The sequence below is a fragment of the Megascapheus bottae genome, chromosome 1, assembly GCF_031878675.1.
Source record: "Megascapheus bottae isolate mThoBot1 chromosome 1, mThoBot2.hap1, whole genome shotgun sequence".
NCBI classification, from domain to species: domain Eukaryota; kingdom Metazoa; phylum Chordata; class Mammalia; order Rodentia; family Geomyidae; genus Megascapheus; species Megascapheus bottae.
Window position 1 is genome coordinate 102761030 of NC_143509.1, and position 25061 is coordinate 102786090.

Genomic DNA, 25061 nt, shown 5'->3' on the forward strand with positions numbered 1-25061 from the left:
CTTTATTTGCATGGAATTGCACCAGAAGTGACAGCGTACAACGGACAAGAGCTGTGGTGACAGCTCAGAACAAGCAAGCTTCCTGCGTGACAAGGTGCTGGCACAACTGCACGGGTCCCCGAGAAGGCATGCGTGGGGGGCGCCCTGGCACGGGGAGGGACCCATGCTTGCATGGTGCAGCTCCAGCAGGGCCTTTCTTTACCCCAGACCTGAGCTGGTGGGGAGAGGGGCACCACAGGCGAGGCTCAGGTCTCACACCAGGCAATGACACGCACCCTCAGCTCTGTAGGACCCCAGGACGTGTAGGGACCACACACTTTTCAGCTGTGTCCCTGCCTCTGTCTTTCTTCTTCCAGTGCTCTGCAGCACTTGAAGTTGGGAGCACAGAGAAAGCCATGTGTGTGCTGTGTATGCTTTGCCCAAAACGACCAAGTTTCAAATGCCCTAGGCAGGCTTTTCAAAGCCCTAAGCAGGCTTCCTAAAAAGTTGAAGCCCCAGGTAGTAAGAGGAGACCCAACACCAGCATGTGGCCACGGACCCCATGCGTCCCCGAGTCCCTGGGGGCTGGCCTAATAAAGATCTGTCTGTGCAGTGCCCTCTGTGCCCATCACCGGGGCCAAGGGGTGAGTGCAGCCTCAGAAGGGCTGAGAGGGAGTGGAGGAGGCCTGGAGCTGGGCCAGGTGTCCCCGTGGGCAATGACCTGAGGGACAGGGGCCTGGACAGAGTGGGCCCCTCACATAGCCTCCGGGTCTCGGAATCTCCCTGGGCCCTCCACACTCCCCAGGGGAAGACAAAGCATTTGCCTGTAATCCTCGTTACTTAGGAGGCAGAGACCTGAGGATCAGGGTTTGAGGTTAGCCTGGACAGGAAAATCCATGAGACTCTTAACTCCAATAAATCAGCAAAAAGCTGCAAGTAGAGGTGCGGCTCAAGTGGTAGAGCACCAGACTTGAGCTAAGGGGCAGTGCCCAGGCCCTGAGTTCAAGCCCAAGTAGTAACACAAAAGAAAAGGAGGGGGAGCTTTAGAATTGCTCTGTGACTGTGACTACTCCTGAAAGGCTGGGCCCTTCCTCCGTTTCCAGCCCATGTCCACGGAGGCTGAGAGGAAGGCCTTAGACGAGCACCAGCCCCCGGGCACGGGGAACGGGGCCCAAAGCTGCTTCCCTCCCTGTACTTCAGCCACTTGGCGGCCCCCTCTGCACTCAGCTCAGAGGGGCCCAACGGAGCAGTGTCACGCTGTCCCCGGCACACAGCCTGGTCATCCCCCCTGGACGCAGGGCCAGGGGAGGGGCTCAGGACTAGCATCCCTGAGTGTGTACAGGATGGGGACAATACATCAAACCAGCGATTGTTTAATCAAGGTGAAAGGGCCTTCGAACCATGAGGGCAGGACACTGCCGGGGAGCGAGTTCAAAGCAGCCCCTTCCTTCTGTGGACGCCACCGATGTGAGGGACCTGGGCTACGTGAGTTAGCTGTTAGCCTGTTCAAACAAGAGAGGAAACGCGGTCACATCTTAAGGTCGATGATGACAGCGCGTCCGTGGCGGGAGAGCTGGACATGGCCACAGCCACTGATGGTCTCGGGAGGCCACCGCTAGTCCTGGCTCCCTACTCACCATGGCCCTGCACTTAGCACTCTCTTCCCCTGCGCCCCGCAGAGCTGCCACAGGCCTGCAGGCCTGCATTCCCCCCCCCCCCCCGGACCCCGCGGGCCTGGCACAGCCGGGATCCTGGTGCTAATCCTCCTCTTTGCCAAGTCGTGATGTGACGGCTCTGGGCCCAGGTGTCATTTGAGGGGCCACGGTTAGGCCTTGTGGCAATGGATTTGATCTGGATCCCCCTTTGGGCCGTGGCTTATGGGGTCCGAGGATGCAATGAGGAAGGGGTGGCGAGTTACCCTCATCTGCCGGTAGATCCAGTCTGTGAACACCGTTACGTTCCCGTACACGCCGGGCCGGTAGGCCTTGGCACAGCCCGATCCCCAGCTCGTATCCCCAATCAGCCACCAGACTCCGTTCTTCTGTGTCACCAGCGGCCCCCCGCTGTCACCCTAGGGAACACAGAGGGCTCCTGAGGGCAGGAAGGTGGCTGTGACCAGAGAGCGGAGGAGGACAGCGCGAGCCTCCCCACCTGCAGGAGGTGGCGCCCTGGCACAATCCCCGGAGGGGCAGCGCCGTGGCGGAGTGAGCCATCCCCACCTATGGCTGCCACATGGACTGTTCCAGGGTCTACACTACTGTGAGTCCACGGACACCGCACCAAACAAGAGCCGTGCTACGCAGAACGTGCTTCTGCCATGTGGCTTTTCCACACGGGCTGCTTCTGTGTCCCCCGCGTCGAAGCTGGCAAGCCCGGAAGTTAATAGAGCACGCGTTACCTGGCAGGAGTCGACGCTGCCCTGGAGAAAGCCTGCGCAGATCATGGCCGGCGTGATGAGGTTGTTGTAGATTAATTTATTGTTACACAGCGAGGGCTCGATGAGAGGGACCATGGCTGCATTCAGCGTGTCCGAGGTCTTCCCTAAGGAGGGGGCAGCGGCTAGCAGCTCTCAGAAGACGGGGCCTCTCCCCGCCACACTGGAGGTGACCCCCTCCCTCCTCCACCACCGAGGAACACAGCACCAACACGAGGCTTCCCACTAAGTAGGGGGGGAAACTGAGGTACACATCTGCACGACTTGCTTGATTTGAACCTAGACCTCCCATGTCTCTTGGGTTTGGGGGGGGAGGTAGGGGGGTACTAGGACTTGAACTCAGCGCCCGGACACTGTCCCTGAGCTTTTCCTGGCTGGCACTCTCCTCCTTGAACAACACCTCCCACTTCTTGGTGGTTAAATCGGATGTAAGAGTCTCATAGACTTTTCTGCCTGGGCTGCTCTGAACTGTGATCCTCGGATCTCAGCTTCCTGAAGAGCCAGGATTACAGGTGTGAGCCACCAGCGCTCTGCGGGGCCTCCCGTTTCTAAGCCAGGGCTGCTCACCCATCCCGCAGGCCGGCACACTCGAAGCCTCACCTTTCTCGTACGTGGCTCCCCACCCAGAAATCCAGCAATTCTGCCCAGGGTCGAGCGCCAAGCCTGGGTTGGGCAGACACACCGGCTTCACCCTGTCTGTCTCGAGAAGAGAGGAGTGGCAGTTGGCCTCTGGGGAGTGTCTCCCCAGCCTGTCCTCATGTCCGCTGCTGTGTGGGCCCTGCCACCCCGGTCTAGAAAACCCACCTCCCCCGGATCCTGGCATCCCTGCCTCTGCCTGGCATGCTCCAGCCTCACCAGCAACCCTGACCACTGCAGAGCAGAGGGGAGGAGAAAGAGCCCCAGGCTGATGGCAGAGGCTGACAGCTCAACCACGTGGGGCCATTTCCCCACGTGGAATATAGACACTTGTGGTCAAAAGGTGTGGTCTGCTTCAGCTGGACCCCTACAGGACTAGAACCTTCCATTCCATGCCGTGGAGCAGGGGCCAAATGCAAAGAGAAGCCAAGCACCTTTGTTTAAATTAGACCTCAGAGGATCTTGCTTTCAGAATGTGTTATGAACAAATGGTTATCGTCACAAAAATCTCTGGAGATTTTGTCTGTCGGGAACTGCCAGGGGATGGAGCAGCTGCTAAAGGTCCTGCAGACACAGGACAGGCTCTGGGGGTCGCCAGGCCCCAGCTGTCCTCAGGGTCAAGAAGCTCTTCCCTTGATTTTTATGCAGATGGATGGAAATGTCACTTGACACAGCAAAGAACAAACAGGGGTCCCCCACTGGCCCTCCACTCCCCAAAGCACCCATGTCCAGCCCCTGACCAGGAGAATACCAGATCCTCCACTGGTCACAGCACACGTGGGGCGTGTCCAGAGGCCTGGCTCACCCACCCACCCCCAGGCCACACGCACCACTGAAGGTCAGGGACTTCTGCAGCTTGAAAAGGGCGATGTCATTGTTCTTGCTCTTGGAGTCATAGCCCGGGTGCGAAATCACTCGTGCCACCCGCTGGCCATGGCCATAGAACATGAGCGACTGTTTCAAGATCCCCGCAAACACCGTCCAGTGGTGGGGGCTGTCAAGAGGTCTGGAAGACACAGAGGCCCTGGCCCTCAGGTCTCAGAACCACAGAAGACCCCTGGCTCCAGGGGACCCCAGGGGAGATGACTCCCCAGCCACAGGGTGAAGCGGATGATGAGCTCTGACCCCCTCCTGCCTGCCCTGACCCCGCCCTCTTCCCTCCTAGCACCGGTCAGCTCTTCACTGATGAGTGCTGACAGCAGTCGTGAGGTCTAATACCAATCAAAAGCTTCCCTTTATCCACGTACGTGACTGTGGGCTTGAACAGTTCTGTTCCCAGAGGAAGGACAGCAAAGCAGCTCCCGGGGTGGTGAGCGGCCCCTCACCTCCACAGCCGCCCCGGAAGCGGGCACAGCAGTCAGGTGGTGCAAAGCACCAGGACTCAGGTGTTGAGTGACTAGTGATTGGCCCACGAGCACGCAGCCTGAGAGCGGCTGGGCCAGGAGCCCGGCCAGCATCCACTCACAGCCAGGCACCGTGGACTGCCCCCACCAGCACCCAGAGCACGGGACGGTCAGGAGAACGGAGGGCCTGCCCTGCCCTGGCAGCTGGTGGGTGCGCTGTAGGAAGCCGGCACCGGGCTCCTGTCCCTGTGTGGGCACATGCCCATCTGAGTGGGCATTCACTCGGGACCCTTCCTCAGGCAGCATGAGGGCTGAGGGTCCAGGAGACCCGAGGAGCAGGGCGTCCCGGGACAGCAGGGCTGGGAGACAGTGGTTGCGCGGCTGGCCCTGCACCCGCAGCTGCTGTGCTCGACCGAAGGGACAGCCAGGACCATGGCTTCTCATGCCACGCACAGTGACACACAGCCTGGGCGCTGGTGGTGCCCCCGGCCGGACCCAGGGCGCTGGACGCCAAAGCTAGCTCAGACCCAGGACGGAGAGGCCCCGGGGCCCGCGTCACCCCCCACCCCGCTCCCGGGAGGCGGACGTACTTCTCCACGCAGTGTGCAGCCGTCACGATCCACTCCGGGGTGATGATGGAGCCTCCACACACGTGGACACCCTGGACCTGGAGGCTCACCTGCCAGGGCCACTCCTCCAGACTGGCGCTCGATCCACCCACGATCCTGCTCTGGCGTTTCACAGAGGAGACCCCGCACTCTGAGGGGACAGCGCAGGCAGCTGGCAGCGACCCCGGCCCAGCTCACCACAGCCCCGCCCCAGAGCGCAGGCCACAGGGGCCCCGAGGTCTCACCAGACCACAGCCAGAGCCAGGGCCCACAGGAGAGTGCTCAGGGGCCCTGTGGGAGACGGGTGGAGAGCTCCTGCAGCCCCTGAGCTAGCCCCCTGCTCCAGAACCTTCCAGGTGGTACTGGAGAGGCCTCCACGGCCAGGTGTGGAGTAGGGAGGCTTCGGTGCCTGAAAGGTGGGGGCTGGGTTGCTCACAGCCCCAAGATACGTGGGCAAAGAAAAAGAATATAGGTAGGGACCAGAAGAAGGAAGAGACAGCAAGGTAGATGAGGAGGGCTGGGGGAAGGAAGGAGGGAAGGAGGGAGGGAAGGAGGGAGGGAGGGAAAAGAAGGGTGATGGCCATGTGAAGCTAGTGTTCCATCTGAGAGCGCTGCCCTGAACCCTCAGAGGAAGGAAGGGACTGCCACCCAGCTCAGCCCTGGGCAGGGGCAGACAACGGCTCCTGGAGGGGACTCTGGAAGCTTCACTGGTGTGAGGCCAATTCCCTAAGGAAGGGCTCCAGAGAGCAAGAACGGGGTGTGGGGTCCCTGACGTCCTGGGGTGTCCTGGGCTACTTATGTCATAGAGGCCCCTGACGTGTCTGTCACGGGGGCCTCTGGCCAGGCACCCGCCCCCTGGGCCATGGACAGGGCTTTGGGGCCCTTCCTCGTGTCCCCTGGTGCTTCCCGTGGGGTCCTCTTTTCCCCTGGGGCAGATGAAGGACACAGGCAGCCTCCCGGGGACCTGCGGACTCTGGACTGCAGGAAGCCGCGGTGCACTAGTCTCTGCCCTTCCCGCGGGAGACGAGCCCCCCATCCGCTGACCTGCCCACCCCACGGCCATCTTTATGGACAGTTTAGGGAGCATGGAGAGCCATCTGCACTCAGAGATGGGGTTCCCCCGTGTGGGCTGCCATGCCAGCTTCCCCGGGGAAGAGGGAAGGCACACGTGGTCTCTGCGCTGTCTTTCCTGGGGGTGGGGGAGGAGTTGGAGTGACCTGGCAGCTCCTGACCACTACGTGGCCTGCCATGTGACAGCTTCAGAGTCGTGACAAGCCCCACACCCCAGAAGTTCCTGGGGTCCCCTCTCACCTGCCCTTTCACTTCCTCAGAAGGACCCCTCCCCACTAGGCCTCCAGCTCAGGCACCAAGTGTGGGGCCAGTGGGTTTTTCCTGAGCTTCTGGCTTCAACAGGAGACAGGAGGGAGCCCAAAAATCCCAAATGGAACCCCTGGAAAGGAGCACTAGGCCTCTGGGGATACCCTACCTGCTCCCCATGTCCTGCCTGGCTGCGTACCCCGATTCCCAGGGGAGCCCTTGCCTGGAGCCACGCGGTAACCTACGGGGACAAGCAGGGGGAGGCCGGAAGTCCTCACCTATGCAACGCAGGGAGACAGTCATCCGAGAAGAGCAGTTGCCGCTGGAAAGGAAGAGTGAGGAGTCTGGTCACCAGTCCACGAGGAGACAAGAGACACTTCGGAGTGTCGTCCCCCCATCTCCTCTCTCCTGTCCCCAGGGACAATGCCAGAGACCACACCCCGAGCCACAGCACCAGGTTCAAACCCCAGCTCCAAGGTCTTGAGCAGGTTACGTAACCTCTCTCTTCCTGCTTTCCCTGTGGGGAAACTATGATCATAATACAAGTTGACCATCCCTAGCCCAAGTGCTCCAGAATCTGAACGTCTGCGCTCCTGCGGTCATGACCCCACGGGTGGGCCAGGCCATACCTGACCCCAGTTGGAAGGTGGCATTTGACATGAAGTTACGCTGGCTTTGTGCAGGAGACTCCGAGCACAGGTGAGCGTCGTGCTGGACTTGGGTCGCAGCCCCTGCCCATCTGTTTAGACATCTGAGACTGTCCCAAGCGTCCCAGACCATTCGCGGGGCAGCATTCCGTGCTCTCTTTAGTTTCACTCTCATAATTAAAACTATCCTCTCAGCTGGGCATTGGGGCCTACAACCTGGGAACCGAGCATTGGGGAGGCCAGCCTGGGCAGCAGAGAAAGACGGTCTCAAATCACGACCCCTCCTCTCCGCTCCATCCATGCTGACAGGGAAGTGTTTGGAAATTTCTGATATTTGTGCATTGCTTTACGTGTGTGTAGTACAGAAGACAATAAGACAATATAACATACTTTGTCTGGGAAGACAAAATTGAGTTTTTCACTGGGGAACTGCACTTCCCACTTTATAACTGACAAAGAAATAGTGGGTGTGCCGTGTCCGCTGGAGACCCCTTGAGACCCAGGGGCCCTGAGTCTCTGGAATCCAGCACCCGCCATGAGGTCTGCTGACCTAGGCCATGACACAGGGTTGGAGTCAGGAACACCCCAGTCCCCAAGGCCTCCACATCTGAACAAATCAACCGAGGCTCACCTAACCTACAAAGTAACACGCCACCTGCACCGTAATCAGCTGAGTCTTCACCAATCACAGTTTGAGCTGCCTCCATTCTTACAACAAAAACCCAAGGAAGCCAATCACAGGATCCCCTGGCCCTGCCCCAGGGACCCTCCTACCAAAAACCTCATACTTCCTCGGGCCTCCTCCTGGGGTGCCCATCCCCCAGCCCAGCACCACAGGAACTACAGGATACTGGGGGGTGGGGGTACATTAAAAGGTGCTTTCCTGGGCTGGGAGTTTGGCCTAGTGGTTAAAGTGCTTGCCTAGCATGCACAAAGACCTGGGTTCAATTCCTTGGTACCACATAGATAGAAAAAGCCGGAAGTGGTGCTGAGGCTCAAGTGGTAGAGCTCTAGCCTTGAGAAAGACCAAGGACAGTGCTCAGGCCCTGAGTTCAAGCTCAGGACTGGAAAAAAAAAAAAAAGTGCTTTCCTATTAAGAGGGATGAGGCCTAAGAGTCCTGAGACTGGTGGTGGCAAGCCCCCATATCATCTGGGCAGCACAGCCCGGCCAGGGGCCGTGCCTGGGTACAGCGCCACTCTGAGTCCCACCCCACCCCCATGCCTGCTGACAGCCACGACATTCTAGACAATGACCTTCTCTTCTTCCCTCCAACCTGCCTGCCACCTCGGGAGTTGTTCCTGAGGCTCTGGCCAAGGACAACAGCCTGCTTTACTCTCTCCTGCCTGGCTCCCATCCTGAGTCCCAGACTTGTCTGAGCTCCCTGACTCTGTACCTGTGTAGGACAAAGAGCCACTCAGCTGGCACAAAGGACTCACGGCTAGGGTTCGCCTGCTGGCTGGATGGCACACCTGGCCAGCTCTGGGCTCTCACCAGCCCCCCTGTCACAGTCCCAGGGGTGGAAGTTGCCAGAGCCACAAGTTCTGCAAGCCCGCTCCCTTCCCACTCAGGAGAGGAGGGTGCTGTGCTCAGTCTTGGCCCCTGGGATCTGGGGGAAGAAAGGCTTCTGTGCAAGGAGGAGCAGGTGGTGCAGCGTCCAGATCAAAACCACTAAGAACAATAACCGTCCTCACGCATTTTAAACAGGTGCAGAGAAGAGGGGTAGTTCTCCACGCTCCCTCCACACCCAGCCAGCTCAGGCATCACTCCTGTGACCTGGGTCTTGAGTTCATGCCCACGCACAGACACGCTGTGCCTGCTCAGGTCACACCTCAGCTTTCCGGCCCAGAAATGTTTGACGAGCCGATCTAGCCGCTCATGCCCGAGCAGGATCCAGCCTGAGGTCCTCGACAGAGCCCGTACTCTGCTGGGCTGCTTGGATCCTCTATCCCCCAAACCAGGAGCTCAAGCAAGCTGCTTTTCCCTTTGAAGCAGTCTGCCTCAGACGTTTCATTACAGTCACAGTACGCTGACTGACACCTCCCCAAGTCTGGAGAAGGCAATAGCATAAAGACAAGTCTCGATGTTGCAACATGACAAATTACCAGTAACAGGTCAGAGAGCAAAGGTCACAACATGGTAAATAAACCTCAGCCTCTTCCTAAGGATACGCGGCGTTGAGAACAGCCTGTCCTGGCTCCATTCTCATGTCTACCCAGCTCAAAACATACCCCCTGCCAGAGCTCAACGTAGGACAGGAAAGCCTGTGGTGGCAGGGGTGGGCGGGTATCTCCTGGTTCTTTGCATTGTCAAATTCTGCCCAGGGGACAGAAAATCACCAGGTACCTGTGGTAAAGTCTTTGATAGAGGTCAATGTTGCCTGCACTTCTGTTCAGCTTCATGAAGCTCGTCGCTCCGCCATCATCCTGTACCCCTTGGCTAGAATAAAAACTGTTCCTGAAAGACACGACATCTGAATTCAAATGATGGTTCACATTTGAGCGCGCAACAATCCTATTCTAACTTGTCGAAACCTCTCTCTGGTGATGTTCAGAATAAGGAGGAAAATCAACTGCAAATGCTCATAAGCGACCTTGTTTCATAAGCCTTGTTATAATCCAGTAACCTTGAGGCATGAGGAAGGAGTCCTCCCTCCATCCAGCTTCTAATCCAGCGGCTTAACACAAAGACAGGGAACAGGCTGCACGAGCGCAGATGTGAAAACCGCCCTGTGAGCGGGGGCACTGGCCTGGAAGATCCTTGGGAGACACAGGGAGGAGGACGGAAGTTTAAGGAAAGCTGCTGGCAAGAGTGTGAGACTCTACTTGAGAGAGTTTCGAAAGCAAAAAGAGCTGGGGGTGTGGTTCGAGGGCCAGGGTGCCTGCCTAGCACGGGAGAGACCCCATGCCCCAGGCACACGAATGAAGCCCTCAGCTGTAAAAATCCCCCAGGCTCCTGAGCTGAATGAGACGCTTGTGTGATGAAATTGTGCCATCCAGGGCTGGCATTTTGAAGCGCCTCCCTAGCTAGTATGCCAACTTTCTTATCAAATAGTAACCCTGAAAATAGCCACACAGATCGCCCTAAAACTGCAGGGGTTCATACAGGGACAACCCAGGGAGGCAGGCTATATATCCCACAATCCTCCATGTTTCCAGTCTGCAGGCATGAAGAGGTGGTAGAGAGAGGCTGGGCCCTGGCACTCTGTCCTCTGAGGATCAGTACCATTCTCTAAGGGGCAGGTTCTTTCTCTAAAGAGAGGGTTGTGACAAAGCAGGTCCAGCTTCCTTTGTCGTTCTTGCTCATTTGCTTTCCTGCCTTTCTGCCCTGAGCTGAAGCTACGCGAGGCCTTTGTCAGATCCCACTGCGGTGCTCCTAATCTTCTGACCTCCTGAGCCACAGAACACAGAACGGAAAGGGGAGGAAAAGCCGGGCAGCCTGGCCACAGAGCACTTCCCATTGTCACTCTGCACAAGGAATGTCTGCTTTCTGTCCGTTTGGTTGGTATTGGGGTTTGAACTCAGGGCTTCTTGCTTGGTAAGTTACCATTCCAGCCACACCGCTAGCCTTCATTGCTGTTATTTTCTTTTCAGGTAGGATCTCACTCTCTTGCCCAGGGCACGTCTTGTATCTGTGATATTCCTACCACCCATGCAGCTGGAATTACACGTATGAACTATCAGAAATTGCTTTTTTTTTTTTTCAGTCATTTCTGGGGCTTGAACTCAGGGCCTAGGAAACATCCTTGGGCTTTCTCAAGACTAGCGCTCTACCACTTGAGCCACAGCACCACTTCTGGCTTTTATGTGTGTATGTGGCACTGAGGAATCGAACCCAAGGCTTCATGCATGCTAGGCCAGCACTCTACCACTAGGCCACACTCTTAAGTGTAATTCTGATGGTCAGGTCCCCTGCTCAGAGGCCCTCAATGGCTCCCACAGGAAGGCAAGAGGAAGGGCGCAGCCTGAACTTAGTAGCTTGAGGGCCAAGGGCCCCCGGAAGCCCTCAGGTCACACCCCCGAGGGAGGACATTCCCAGACAATCAGGAAGCTGAGGGGCAGGGTGGCATGGAAGTGAGGGAGGAGGGGCAGGGTGGTGTGGCAGTGGGGGACAAAGCTCTGGGAGACACTGAGTCTGGCTGCCATGAGCAGACCCGGCCTCCAGGGGGCTCTGTACTCACCCATAGCCCATGTCCCTGCACGCTGCTTGGGCGTAAGCGTTGGTCCAGTCGTCTTGGCACACTGGGTGCCAGGACTTCCTCTGGGACGAGTAGACCTGAAGGAGGAAGTTTGGTCCGTAGAGGCGAACTGCATGAGAAGTGAGATTCCTGGTGAGTTTCAGACCATGATCCCCACACGGGGTGAACCCCGTGTGGGGCTCTCGACAGCCCCGCGTGGCCCCGTGTCACCCGCAGAGGGGTCGCACAGCCGCCACCCGCTGCTGTGAAGCACGCCACACCAAGGCTGGGAGTGGACACTGCAGCCCAGCTGTGCAGCACACACTGTCAACACTGCCACGAACGGCACTGGGCCCATGGCCTCTGCCTCACTAAGGCCAAGCTGAGTCGCTGGAGTCCACGCGAAGAAGGAAGGCAAACGAGGGCTGGAGACTGAAGGAGGGTGAGAAGAGGCAGATGGGGGAGCTCAGATATGGAGTTCCTTAAGGAGGGGACAGGAAGATGCCGGGGACCATGGGGGCTGGCGCCAACCACTGCACCTGCCACCCGCTCATCTTAGGTGTGGACAGGAAGCTCACTGGGCCTGTTTAAGAATGAATATGGGGGGCTGAGAGTGTGGCCTAGTGGTAGAGTGCTTGCCTAGCATGCACGAAGACCCAGGTTGGATTCCTCCATACCACATACATAGAAAAAGCCAGGAATGGCACTGAGGCTCAAGTGGTAGAGCCTTGAGAAAGTCCAAGGACAGTGCTCAGGCCCTAAGGAAGAAGAAGAAGAAGAAGAAGAAGAAGAAGAAGAAGAAGAAGAAGAAGAAGAAGAAGAAGAAGAAGAAGAAGAAGAAGAAGAAGAAGAAGAAGAGAAGAATAAATACAGTAATGACACAGCCTTCTCTCATATGTAAAAATGATAAGGGTTGGAGGCAGGCACAAGGGTGTGGGGGGTGGGGAGAGGGAAGGCGGGGCTCTGTTCAAAAAGAAATGGACTCATTACCTGATTTAAGTAACTGTAACCCCTCTGTCCATCACTTCTATAACAACAATAGAAGGTGAGTATTAAAATTCATTTACAAAAAGAATGAAAAAGGTGCCAGGTGCCAATGGCTCACACCTGTAATCCCAGCTACTCCGGAGGCTGAGATCTGAGGACTGCAGTTTAAAGCCAGTCTGGATAGGAAAGTCTGTAAGACTCTTCTCTCCAATCAAATAACAAATGGAGCTGTGGCTCCAGTGGTAGAGCACCAACCATGAGCTCTCGAGGACAGCTGCTAGGCCTTGAGTTATTAAGCCTCAGCAATGGTGCAAAAAAGAATAAATAAAAATCACAAGTTGTTAGGACACATGGGGCCTGAGCTTAAATGCACATACACAACACGATGCATTCTGGGGAAAGACACATGGGCACAAAGTACAAATGGAGCCTGGCTGGCTTATGCCTCATGAGTCCCCAGACAGCCACATGCCCAGGACTGGGGACCCAGTGCCACAGCCAGGACAGAGAGGCCTCTGTCCTCCAGCGGAACCCCAGGGTTGGCCATGCGACGTGAACCATCAGGCTGGACAGTGGGGGCTGACTCAAGGTTTGAGGGAAATGAGACTGGAAGAACCCTAAAAGCAGACCGGTGTGGAAGAAGCCAGGGTGGGATGCACTATGGAGCCACAAAACATCCTAGAAAAGGGAAAACGCTGGAGATTAAAAAAAAAAGGGGGGGGGCCAGTTGTGGGGAGGGGACTGCTGGGTGTGGGTGGGGAAAATCAATCCAGAGCACAGGGGTTTCAGGGCAGCCATGAGGTGAACCTACAGCATAAGCAAGCCCTAGGCAAAAGTCTAGCAAATGTGCCACCCCATGAATGAACTCTCACTGCACAGAGGCCAACGGCCATCTTGCTTCCCTCAAGGTGACCTTCAGAAATTAATAGAAAGTCAAGGAAGACAAATGAAAACTACAAAGAGATGGTGTCTCATGCCTGTTAGACTGATATAAAAAGACGTAACAGCCAGAGGATGCTGCTCATGCCTGTAGCCCTCGTTATTTGGGGGACTGAGAACAGGAGATTGTGGTTTGAGACTCTCCCAGTCAGAAAAGTACATGAGAGTCATCTCCACACCCTTCCCCACCACAGCTTGGCGCAGTAGTATAAACCTTTCGCCGGACTCTAGGTTGATGAGAAGCTGAGAACGGGAGGACCTCTCTTCTGAGCTACCCCCCACGCAGAAAAGTCCAAGAGACTCCATCTCAGTGGAAGGGGCGGGGGCAGCGGTGTGCTGCGAAACTCAAAATGGGTGGATTGTGACCTGAGCAGGTGCTCGGACAAGACGCAAGAAGACATTAGCTCAACAAATGACCAGTGCAAAAAAGGGCCGGAAAGGTAGTTCAATGGTAGAGCACCTACCAAACAAGTGGAAGGCCCTAAGTTCAAATTCAAAACAAAGGTCCAGATCACGTGTGGCAAGGATGTGGAGAAGAGGAGAGCCTTGGGCTCCTGGGTGAGAATGGACGTTGGACAGTGATGGCAGAAAACTGAAATATGGAATCAACCTGAAAACACACCCGCTAATAAGAGGGATCAACCGAACACCATCCAGACCCTGGAGACAGCTCTGGCCAGCCTACAGGACACAGATAAGCAAATACTGCCGGCTCTGCCTCATTCTCACCCTCCCGGCAGAGGAGGGCTGGGGAGATGCTGGCAGGGGACACAAATTCAACCAGGCAGACAAGAGGGGCATTTGAAAGCCACCAAGGGGAAAGTTGGCAAACTTGTCCCCAGAGCCACATGAAGAACCAACACTGGGCTTTCCTTGTCACTTCAAAATAAGTCATGGAAAGCCAGGCGCCTCCAGTTCTCACTCCTGAGAGCTACAGAGGAGGCGGAGATAGGAGGGAGCCCGGTCTGAAGCCAGCAGGGCAGCAAAGTCGCGGAAACTTTTATTGCCAATGAATCACCACATTAAGCCCTAACTGGAGTCCTCGCTGAAGTGGTGGAGTGCTAGCCTGGAGCAGGAAAGAGGAGTACAACACCCCGTCCCTGAGTTCAAGCCCCAGGGTAGGCACAAAGATAGATGACAGAGACAGACAGACAGACATCATTGACAACATACAGAAGTGCCCATGGTGTGACCTGTGGGAGAACTGTGGACACACGGCGCCCCAGACTCTGGTTTGGCTGGGCCGGCTGGCATCTGCAGCAGTGGCAGTGCCACATGGTACCGGTGAGGCCCGGGCCCTCCCCAGGACCCCTCCCCAGGACCCCTCCCCAGGGCCCCTCCCCCTCCCCAGGATCCCTCCCCCCTCCCCAGGGCCCCTCCCCAGGACTGAAGCCTTCCCAGGGCCCCTCCCCAGGGCCCCACTCACCGCAGCGGTTCTCGTCCTCCCCGTTGGGGCAGTGGGACACCCCGTCACACCACAGAGAAGGGCTGATGCAGGTCCCCGAGTTGCCACACTCTATCCCTGAGCACTTGTTCTCCACTGGCAAGGACACAAGGTGGGGGGGAGGAGGGGCGTCAGCTGAGCCCCAAGCCTCCCGTGCCCCCAGGGGGCCTGCCATACATCCTGGAGCCCAGGGGGATGGGAGGAAGCACCCCTCTTTTATCCACTGAAAGGGGTTTGTCCCTGTCCCCCCTCACTGTCTGGGGGACACAGGTGGGTGGGTCTTACTGCCTCTTGCACCACCTCCACTACCTGGGGATTCAGGGCATGGTGGCACTGCAGAGGGCAGAGGGCCAAAGTAGTCCAGGCAGTGACACCAGGACAGGCTTGCCTTGCCCAAGGTGGTGACCCAGGCTGTGCAGAGATGGAGGAGTGGGGGGAGGGAGCAGGGGGGCAGGGGAGGGAGCAGGGGTGACCCAAGAGAGGGCAGGCGGCACAGGGCCAGTGCCACTCATGCTGTGAGCCCTGGGGAGCTTCTCCTCCCCCGTGTGCCCACACCACAGGAATGGCCTGCAGTCTGGCTGGCTAAGAGAGCACACGGGCAAGGGAGTCCAGGGAGACACGACACCCACCTCCACCAAGGGAAGGGCGGGAAGGAGGAGAGGAGGGAGAGAGGAGAGGGCGGGAAGCTGGGCTCCCACTGGAGAGCAGCCTCAGCAGGCTATGGGGAGCCTCACCCAGGGCGCGGGGTCACGAGGGCCACAGCCCACACTTACAAAACCTCCAGAGCAGGCCTGCGGCCAGCGCTGCGCCCACCAGGACGGCAGCCAGGGCCAGGGTGATGCACAGCGCTTTCTTCGTCTCTAAGAAGAGGAGGAGAGCAGGGCCTGGTCAGCCCGAGGGAGGCCCACCTCGTCCTGTGCATGTGTGTGCTCACGCGCATGTGTACACACACGCAAGCATCAGCAGCCTCAGGACGCCTTCTTTAGAAGGGATGGCTGTGTGGTGGTGGTGGTGGTGGTGGTGTGTGTGTGTGTGTGTGTGCAAAGGCAAGTGCACTGGCCTTGAACATGGGGCCTGGGCACTTTTCCTCAGCTTTTCCCCTCAAGGCTCCACGGCCCCTCTTCTGCCTTTTTGGGCAGTTAACTAGAGGTAAGAGTCTCATGGACTCGCCTGCCCAAGCTGGCTTTGACCTGAGATCCTCAGATCTCAGCTTTTTGAGTCGCTAGGATTACAGGCGTGAGTGCCAGCACTCAACAAGAAATCGTGTGGGATTTTCTATTAATTTATATGTTTTTCTTGTGGTCCTGGGGTTCAAACTCAAATCCTCACATCTGCTAGGCAAGCACTCTGCCTAAGAAACCACATTTCTTACATACATCCAAATGTGAGTTTGAATCTGAAGGAGCCTCACTTCTGGAGCATTAAATTTCATGTTATTTATGTATTTATTTATTGAGAACAAAAGCAGAAAGCCAAAACCCTCAAAGCAACTCCATCGAGCTGATCTAACGTTTCTGGTTGAGTGTGGTGGCACACACATGTCACACACATGTCCTCCCAGCTATGTGACAGGTGGAGGCAGGAGGGTGGGCATGGAAGGCTGGCCCCAGCCTCAGAGGGCAGGAGGTCCTCTTGGAAAAGCAAGCTGGCCGCAGAGGACGAGGCCGGGTGGTGGAACGTCTGCCTGCCAGGCTCGAGGCTGAGCTGCCTGGGTCACTGGCCAATGATCAGCTACGACGGCTTCCATCCATTAACGAAAGCCTCAATGTCAAGTGTGTAGCAGCCCCAGTGGCCAGCAGCCCACCGCCCTGCCCTGCGCAGCCCCTGGGGAAAACTCAAACTGCTGCCCGGAGTCCCGAAGGACAAGGCCAGCCGGCGCCCATGGCCCGGGGGACACGGAGCTCTTGTGAGGGTGGACCGACCAAACAAAATCATTTGAAGGATGAAACAGTTTAGCTAAGGACAAAACGAGTTGGAGGACTTGGCGGATTTCCTCTATCCCCAAGGAACGGTCGGGGCTCGCTGCCCAGGGGTGAAGCTGGACAATGCACCCCAAGTCTCAGAAGGCAGGACTGTCGCGTGGCTCAGCAGTCAAGCACCTGCATGATGAGGCTGAGAGTGGAAGTCTCAGTACCAGGAGGGGGAAAAAAAAAAGGAAGGGAGCTCAGAGACAGCCAAGATGTCAGAGAGGAGACCCTGGAGCGTGGCCCTCCAGGATTCCAGCACAGAGCACTGCTCCAGGCTCCGGCTGCCTTCCAGAGCTCCCTGGGGGAGGAGGTGGAGCAGTGGGGAGGAGGCACTGCACTGAGCTCTAGGCTGGGGTCCCCACCTGTCTGTCAGAATTCAGGAAGGGGTTCAGGAGCCAATGTTTAAGCCAGAGCTAGAGACTCAAGGCCTCACCTCTCCACCTGCCCTGGGGACGTCCACAACAGCTAACTATTCTCAGGCCTGTGGGGACTCCCTGGGGAGTTGGACCCTGTCACCTGGGCTCCCACGGGGAGCAGGGGAAACCTGCCCCTGGACCAGGCTGCCGGGGGAGGCCAGAGCTACCGATGTGAGAACCAGGCAGAGATTTTTATGGACACTCCGCTGGGGGTGTCCTGGCAACGGGACACAGCCCTCGAGAGGAACCTGAGAGGAATCCGAAAGGCCTCTCTGCCCGGCTTCTCCAAGGGCACTTTTCTCCAAGGGCACTTGGCGCCTGGGGCAATTTTTCTGCATGCCATTTCATGTGTGATAAAATAATGAGGCTCAGAAGTAAGCGCTTTCCAGCCTGCTGGGGGCCGAGCCCAGGGATACACAAACACCTGGCCTCATGTTTCAGGCTGCTGAACCTCACTTGGGGGGGAGGGGAGTCATCTTTCTAGTTCTGTGTGTGTGTGTGTGTGTGTGTGTGTGAGTGTGTGTGTATGTTAGTACTAAGTGCTTGAACTTGGGGCCTAGGTGCTGTCCCTGAGCTTTTTTGCTCAAGGCTGGTCCTCTACCACTTGGGCCATGCTTCCACTTCTGGCACTTTTTTTTTTCTGGTTAACTGGAGATAAAAGTTTCATGGACATTCCTGCCCAGGCTGGCTTTGAACTGTGCCTCTCACATCTCAGCCTCCTGAGGAGCTGGGATTAGAAGCATAAGCCACCAGCCCCTGGCATCTGCCAGGTTCTTAGAGCAAGTGCACAGAGGACTCATCTCGCCTCTGAGTACAAGGGCCACTGCTAGAGGAGCGGGTCCCCATGACCACTGCGCCTCCGTCCAGGCGGGCATGGCTCACTGGAGGCCTCTGGTGACTCTCAGCCATGTGCACCCCAGGACTGGGGAATCTTTGAATGTGCAAATGCAGGCTTGCAGAGATCTAAGCCTGGCCAGTCAAACGAAACATTTCCAGGGCTTGCTAGAGCAAATGGATTAAAAACAAAAATAAACCACCACTTATACTCTGGTGGGGGGGCGGGGTCTGGAATAACAACTTGGAGAATGGTTTCAAAGCTTGTCCGGGCCAGGAGTTTGGCCTAGTGGTAAAGTGCTTGCCTAGCATGCACGAAGACCCAGGTTCAATTCCTCAGTACCACACACACAGAAAAAAGCCTGAAGTGGTGCTGAGGCTCAAGTGGTAGAGCTCTAGCCTTAAGAAGGTCCAAGGACAGTGCTCAGGCCCTGAGCTCAAGCCCAGGACTGCCAAAAAGAAATAAAATGATACTTGCCAAATGTAAGAAGGAAGAGGAGGAGGGAGGAGGGAGGAGAAAGGAGGGAGGAAGAGAGGGAAGAATCCTCGGGGAGTTGAAGGCGGGGATGAGGGAAACCCAGCTGAAGGAGAGAGGAGAGAAGATGAAGATGCCACTGACACGTGGGAGATGGAAGCTGCCACTCAGCTGTGTGGAGAAGAGAGCAGGCTGCTGCTGGGAGGCCCGGGGTGCAGACGAGGACGTGGAAGCTGGCTTCACCCCCATCCCTGGCTGCGCAGCTCGCTCAGACATGCTGCTACTTCACAAACCCAGCCTTAACAGCGGTGAAGTGCCTAGGTCCCACGCCTGGACCGTGCCCACCTCTGAAGCCAGAACCAAGAATCTGCAGACCCTCGAGCTCAAAGGACAGAGAGAAAGGAAGAACTGGAGCGATTTGCAAAAGAACTTCAATCTTCAACCTGTCAGCGGCTCTTCTGGGCTCTCTAGTAGTGGTGAGGACACACTAAATGTGTGCCAGTCACTGACCCCAAAGTAATGTGACTATGTTACATCTCACCTGCTGTATTCAAGTCACTACAAGCCAGAACACATGTTAGATCATTCATTCCCACCCAAGAGAGATTTGCCATTTACCAAAGATGGATCCATGAGCCATAGACAGAGACCAAGAATGACGGAAGACTTAAGGACAGCCGCTAAGGCTGGACGGGAGGACAGAGGTCTCTACGACCAGAGGCGAGACCTGGCCTCGAGGTCAGGCAGGCTCAGGCAGGCCGGCACCTCCGTGGCAGAGTCAGCGAGAGAGCAGGTGGAAACAAGAGCCCATCAGAGAAGGCAGACCCGGAAACTGGGGCCCATTACGGAAAATAAACACAAAAAGAGGCTCCTACTTGAGGCATGCATTGGTCCTGAAGACGACTGAGGCTGCACGCCGATGGCCGGGCTGGAGGTATGCGTGGGGACTTTCTGGGTGTACTGGGGGACGGGGGATGGATAGTACGAAGACGGAAACGCCACGTATGGACTGGGAGAGTCAGCTTGCGGCTGGGAGTACAGGTGCTCTGGCTGGTACCCATGGTTCTCATAGAAGGGTCCAATACCTGGTGGCGGCCCCTAAATAGGTGGAAAGAAGATATGACTTCAACCTCTAGTTTACCCTGATGGAATGTCAGATGGCACACCCACAGATTCCAATAGAACGTTGATAATTTTGTCAAGTTTCTAGCATTACCAGCTCTGTACTATATAATCTACAACCCTCAATTGACCATGGGTTTTTGTTGTTCTTGTTTATTTTACTTTTTTGTTTCCTCTTCTTGCTATTTACTCTTTAAATTGAAGAAAAACTGACAAATAACTGGGATTCCATAGAGAGAAAACTGTAATAAATATAGAGCCCAGTTATGTCTGTAATCCAGCTACAGAGGAGGAAGACACAGGAACATCACAGCTCTAAACCAGGCCAGGCAAAAGCAGGAGACCCTGCTTCAGAAACCATGTACACATAAAACAGTAGCAGTGCGGCTCCAGTGAAAGAGCACGTGACTGGCAAATGCCACGGTCAGAGTTCGATCCCCAGTTCCACAGATGATACTAATGAGGAGGAGAAGGATAAAAATCAGGAAAAAAATGTAAAGAAACCCATGGAGACCATCTACCTCTACAGGAGTGAGGAATGGATGTCTGGCTGGTACAGGGCTCCTGAAATCGTGGTATAAGACAGGACAGACACACGTGTTTCTTGTCAGCTTCCTTCAACCCAGTTCTGAATGGCCTATAAATGATGCTATAATACCCAGGACTCTCCTGCAGGTCGGGCGGTCAGTCGTGAGCCAGGCCAGCAGAAGCTCCCTGAGGTCAGGAGCCACGAACATCTCAGCCCTCACTTGGTGCCAGACTCTGTGTTCAGGATGAGTTTGGGGCCTGACGGTGCAGGTCCCTGAACAGCTCAGTCACCATGCAGAGAGAAGCTGCATTGCAGACCCGCCCAGTCCTCCTGTCTCCAGCCCTGCCATCGTGTACCTGTCACTCTCGCCCAGGGCTCTGTTAGAGGTGCTTCTGGAGTAAAAGTCCTTACACAGTACTTGTGTGTGTGCCCGAGACATGGATTCTTTACTCCCAGTGGAATTTCTTTCTGGGTCAAAGTGTGTACACACACCAACACGGAAGACACACCCCGGGCCACAGCAATACATTCCCAGCTCCTGCTCAACCACAGCCCTCCTCCCACACACTTTTTCTGCCTCGAGTCTGGATCCTCAGATCTCAGCCTCCTGAGAGGCTGGGATCATGGGCTGGAGGCAGTGGTGCCTCCTTTTCCTGACTCTCCTCGGTGTCTGGATGGCTGGCCTGTCTTTGGACTCCATGCCTGTGTGCGTTTCTTCCACATGCAGCCCTCTCCTCCCCGGTTTCCACTCTCGCCTCTCGTGGCCTCAGCCTCACAGAGCAGTTGTGCTGCTCCATGCTGGACTCCCTGAGAGGAGGCCACTAAGTGAAGGATTTTCCTGGGGGGGCCTCCAGGAAAGGAGGTTAGTCAAGACTGGGTCACATGCAGACTCCCGGGGTTCCATTGGGCAAAGGCCTCAGTCACTCTGTCCTCCACAAGTCCACAGATTACTACTGGACGCCAGGCTAGAAGGAAAAGTAAACCACCATCTCTGGTCTCGATGAGAGCAACAGAGTTCAGACGTCAGCACGAGCCTCTGGCCTCCGTCCAGACACTCAAACAATGTGTCACCCCATCCGGCCAGAGCTATCTGGGAGAATTCCTGAGCCAGGCAGTCAAAGGTAAGTATTAGGCACCATTGGTGGTCTAGGAACATACTTTTCTAAGCAGGAAGTTGTACTGAGTGCACTTTTTTCAGGTACCAGGTGAAAGAAAATGACAGGGGACACCAACTGGATTCCCCTGGGAGTGAGCTCTGGGGACAGGGACAACGGTCTGCCCAGTGCCTTGTCCATGTGCAATGCCCCCCCAAGGCTATCTGAAAGCACACTTCCCCCTCCCCAACTCCCAAAACAGAAAGGAGGGGTGACCGAGACGACAGACTTTTACCCGGCAGCAGAGTCTTCCAGTTCCTTCCATGCAGGCCTGGCTCCACCCCTGACCGCCACTCCAGACCACACCTTGAACACCAGTCACACCCTCCCCCAACCCCCCCCCCACTTGGCTCTTAAAAACGCTGACCAGTATCCGCTGTGGTACTACCAGAGGAACAGGAGCTGAGGGAAGGCCTGCCAGGTAATAATTAACCACGTACTGAGTTTAAAGCCATCCTGGTTCCAGCAGCAGCAGCAGCATCAGGGTGAAGACGCGCCTCTGTCTCCCTGAAGCCCACCTGGAAGAAAGAAGCACAAGCCTGTAACAGTGCCACCCTGGCTAGCTTTGACGATCAACCTGGAAAGAACCAGAAGGCTCAGAAAGGCTGCCTTTCCCCAGAACAAACTGCAATTCCCACCTCTGCTCCCCCCCCCCTTTCCTCACAAAGCAAATCTGTGCCATCTAGCCTAGCACAGCCTAGTTCTGTCCTGGAGCCAGGCCTGCCCTTGGGGTGAGAGCCAGGCTGCAAGTTTAACTACCATGTCCAGGAAGAAGGAAGGGCGAGCACCCCAACACTCAGAGCAGCGCCCAGGAGAATGCCCCAGGCTGAGTCCAGGTCTCCAGAACCAACTGCCCCATTGAGCCCCCTCTCCAGGGGCCACTCCCCCCCCCACAGCCCTTGAGGTGTTCCACCTACCAAAAGGAGAAGTTAATAAACAAAACTACACAAGAGGCAACCATGCTGGTGTCTCATGCCTGCAATCCTGACTACTGAGGAGGCTAAGCTTGTAGGATAACAGACTGAACGCCACCTGGACAGGTAAGTCTTTGACACTCATAGCTCCAGTTAGCCAGCAAAAAGAAAAAAAAATGGACAACTAAGAGTGCAAGGCCCTGAGTTCAAGCCCTAGTACTGACACATGTGCATGAGTGCACACGCATGCACACACACACACGCATGCACACACACACACACACACACAGCCAAGTTTAGTAGTAATGAGAAAAGCGTTGGTTGTCCTAGCCTCGCTAGTAGTCCTGTGTAAAGAGTTACCATGACACCCAGAGACACTTGCATATTCCTGCCAAGCCTCACTCCTGCCAGGACTCCCTGACACCAGACTCTCCGGCCTCTGACCCTCTCTGCTTGCTTCCGCACAGAATCTAGTTTTAGAAAGAATCCTGTTATGTCAGCTTGCCAGGAGCCCCCATCCCGATACCTGGACACACAGTCACGCCATCCAGAGCAGGTCCCCACCCTGCCACCTGGACATTCTGTCCACAGCAGGTTCTAAGCCTCCACCGGCCAACCTTCAACAAGAACCCTGTCCAGGCAGAATCCCCCTCGTTCATTCATGGTGACTTTCCATCCGCCTGCCTGCCTGCTCCCAAGCCCCACTCTATCGCATACTCAGAGTCACGCTTACTCTGCTCTCCCCTGAAGAGCCCACTGAATCAAGAACCTATCTCCTTTCCTTAATAAGGTGTTGCCAAACCTTCCCTTTTCTTTCTTTCCCTTCCCTTCCCACCTCCTTCCTTCCCTTCTTCCCTCCCTCCCTCCCTCCCTCCCTTCCTGCCTTCCTTCCTTCCTCCTCCCCTCTCCCCTGGAACGATTCTCCACTTCTCCAGCTGAGCTTAAAAATCTGAAAAGGACCCACAAATCTCCTGAGAAATGGCTTCCTTGTTGTCCATCTAGAAGGCAACATCATTGGAAAAGAGCCTGGCACACCACAGATTCCCCGCACAAACAACACACCCCACAGCCAAGGCCATGGAGATGCTGTGACTGCCACCTCCCTGTGGGATCAGGCCCTCCCCGGCCCCCCCTGTGCACATCGGCTCTGGTCCTGGGCCCTGGCTCCTCCGCCTGCAGGAGTCCAGAAAAACCACTACAGGCTAGCCAAGGCACTGCACGGGCAATGGCAGGAAATGCGGCCTGAGTCTTGCTTCCATAAGCAGTACTCTAAAGCGGAAGAATGTCTAGTCCACCATGGGGTTGGGGCTGGTGTGTAGACTTGCATGAGGTGTGTGCTTCAAGCAGGCGACAGGAATAACCCTTTCCGAGCTCAGTGGACATTGCTATTGTATCTCCTAACCAAAGTTAATATCTGGATAATTAAACAACAAGATACCCCAAAACTTCCAGGCACTAGAGGTTTACAGCCTGTAACCCTAGCATCTCAGGAGGCTGAGATCTAAGGATCATGATTCAGTGTTAACTCAGGCAGAAAAGTCCGTGAGACGTGCCTCACCAACTAATCAGCAAAACTCCAGTCTGGAGGCATGGCTTGAATGGTAGAGCACAAGCTATGAGCAGCAAAAAGTCAAGCGAAAGCTCCAGTTAAAAAGAAAGATACAGGGGCCGGGAGTTTGGCCTAATGGTAGCGTGCTTGCCTAGCATGCACAAATACCCAGGTTCCATTCCTTGGTATCACATACATAGAAAAGCCAGAAGTGGTGCTGTGGTTCAAGTGGCAGAGTGCTAGTCTTGAGGAAAAAGCTCATGCCCTAAGCTCAAGCCCCAGGACTGGCAAAAGAAAGAAAGAAAGAAAGAAAGAAAGAAAGAAAGAAAGAAAGAAAGAAAGATACAGCTGGGCGTGGTGGCTCACGCCTGTAATCCTAGCTTCTCCAGAGGCTGAGATCTGAGGATCATGGTTCAAAGCCAGCCCAGGCACTAAAGTCCTTGAGACTCTTATCTCCAATTAACCACCAGAAAACAGAAGAGGCGCTGTGGCTCAACGGGTAGAACGTTAGCCTTGAGCTGAAGAGCTCAGGGACAGCGCCCAGACCCTGAGCTGAAGGACCATGACACACCAACAACCTGTGAAATATAAAACTATGTGTATGACTTTGAACTCATGCACCCAGTTACTGACTCTTGATGTGCAGATAAGACAGAAGAAGCAGGCCATGTGGAGAGCACTGAGATGACTTTTAAGATTAAAAACAAAGTCAATGGTTTTCTGGGTGAGAGGGGTCACCACTGAAATGGAAAGCATACACAGCGATTAAAATGATGTGCCTGACCCAGGCTAATGCACCTTTCCTTTGTCTACCTTGTGAAGGACTCCAGGCCAGACACGGGGTAAGGCCCACTCTCTTGCTAATTGACAGGAGCAAGCCCCTGCCCCAGTTCTTTCAGAATAGCGAGTGGACACACACTCCCTCTTTGCGTCCACCCTGTCAAGCAGCTCCTCCTACAGCGCGGCTATCTCCGCAGTTACAGGTTTGGTTGAAGTTTCAGGATGTGGAAATGTCATCTAGGGGCAGGCTCCCCGCTGGAGGAGCCCTCAGGAAGCCCGGCGGACTGCGCGCTCAAAATCCCTGCTTGCTGTTCAGTGGCAAATCTCTAACAGGGAGAGCAGGGACGCCAGGGAAGGAAGGAGCAGAGACAGCCGCAGCCAGGAACTGCCCAGTGGAAGCCGCCGGTTCCAGAAGCAAGCGACTGGACAATCTTACCTCACCCGCCATCCCATGGCCCAGGAAACACTGGAGCCAGAAACGTGGAGGGGGTCCAGCTCTGGGACCATGGGCTCTGAAAGGGTTTTCTGGGTGCCTCCTGGGGCCAAGATGGGTGGAAGGAAGGTGGGAGCTTGCACTGGAACTGGGTTTGCAAGAAGAGCATCGAAAAATACCCAGCGAACCCCTCAGTCCAATCTGTCTCAACACTGCCCTTCAAAACTGGGTGCTGAGGGCTCACCCCTGTAATCTTCGTTACCCTGGAGGTTGAGATCTGAGCATCAAGGTTCAAGAGCAGCCTGGGCAGGAAAGCCTGGAGCGCTCTGATCTCCGACTAGCCGGCAAAAACCTGGAAGTGGAGGTATGGCACAAGTGG

General features: G+C 55.9%; 1 protein-coding gene across 2 annotated transcripts in view; it reads right to left on the reverse strand.

The window, feature by feature from the left end:
- Positions 1 to 1336: 1336 nt before the first annotated feature.
- The window catches only part of Tmprss2 (transmembrane serine protease 2), a 30368-nt gene continuing 6643 nt past the window's right edge, over positions 1337 to 25061 (reverse strand). Inside the window, exons 2-14 of one of the 2 annotated variants that reach the window (XM_090349565.1) lie at positions 21447 to 21524; positions 19077 to 19299; positions 15283 to 15369; positions 14492 to 14605; positions 11143 to 11269; positions 9309 to 9419; positions 6596 to 6639; positions 4983 to 5151; positions 3880 to 4055; positions 3014 to 3109; positions 2378 to 2520; positions 1898 to 2050; positions 1337 to 1481 (exon numbers count right to left, since the gene is read on the reverse strand). In XM_090349565.1, coding sequence (XP_090205691.1) covers positions 1470 to 1481; positions 1898 to 2050; positions 2378 to 2520; positions 3014 to 3109; positions 3880 to 4055; positions 4983 to 5151; positions 6596 to 6639; positions 9309 to 9419; positions 11143 to 11269; positions 14492 to 14605; positions 15283 to 15369; positions 19077 to 19299; positions 21447 to 21461 — 1470 coding nt within the window. In that variant the 5' untranslated portion in view covers positions 21462 to 21524 and the 3' untranslated portion in view covers positions 1337 to 1469. Of the gene's footprint in view, positions 1482 to 1897; positions 2051 to 2377; positions 2521 to 3013; positions 3110 to 3879; positions 4056 to 4982; positions 5152 to 6595; positions 6640 to 9308; positions 9420 to 11142; positions 11270 to 14491; positions 14606 to 15282; positions 15370 to 19076; positions 19300 to 21241; positions 21278 to 21446; positions 21525 to 25061 lie in introns of those variants that run through there. The other variant, XM_090349557.1, reaches the window with a different exon arrangement.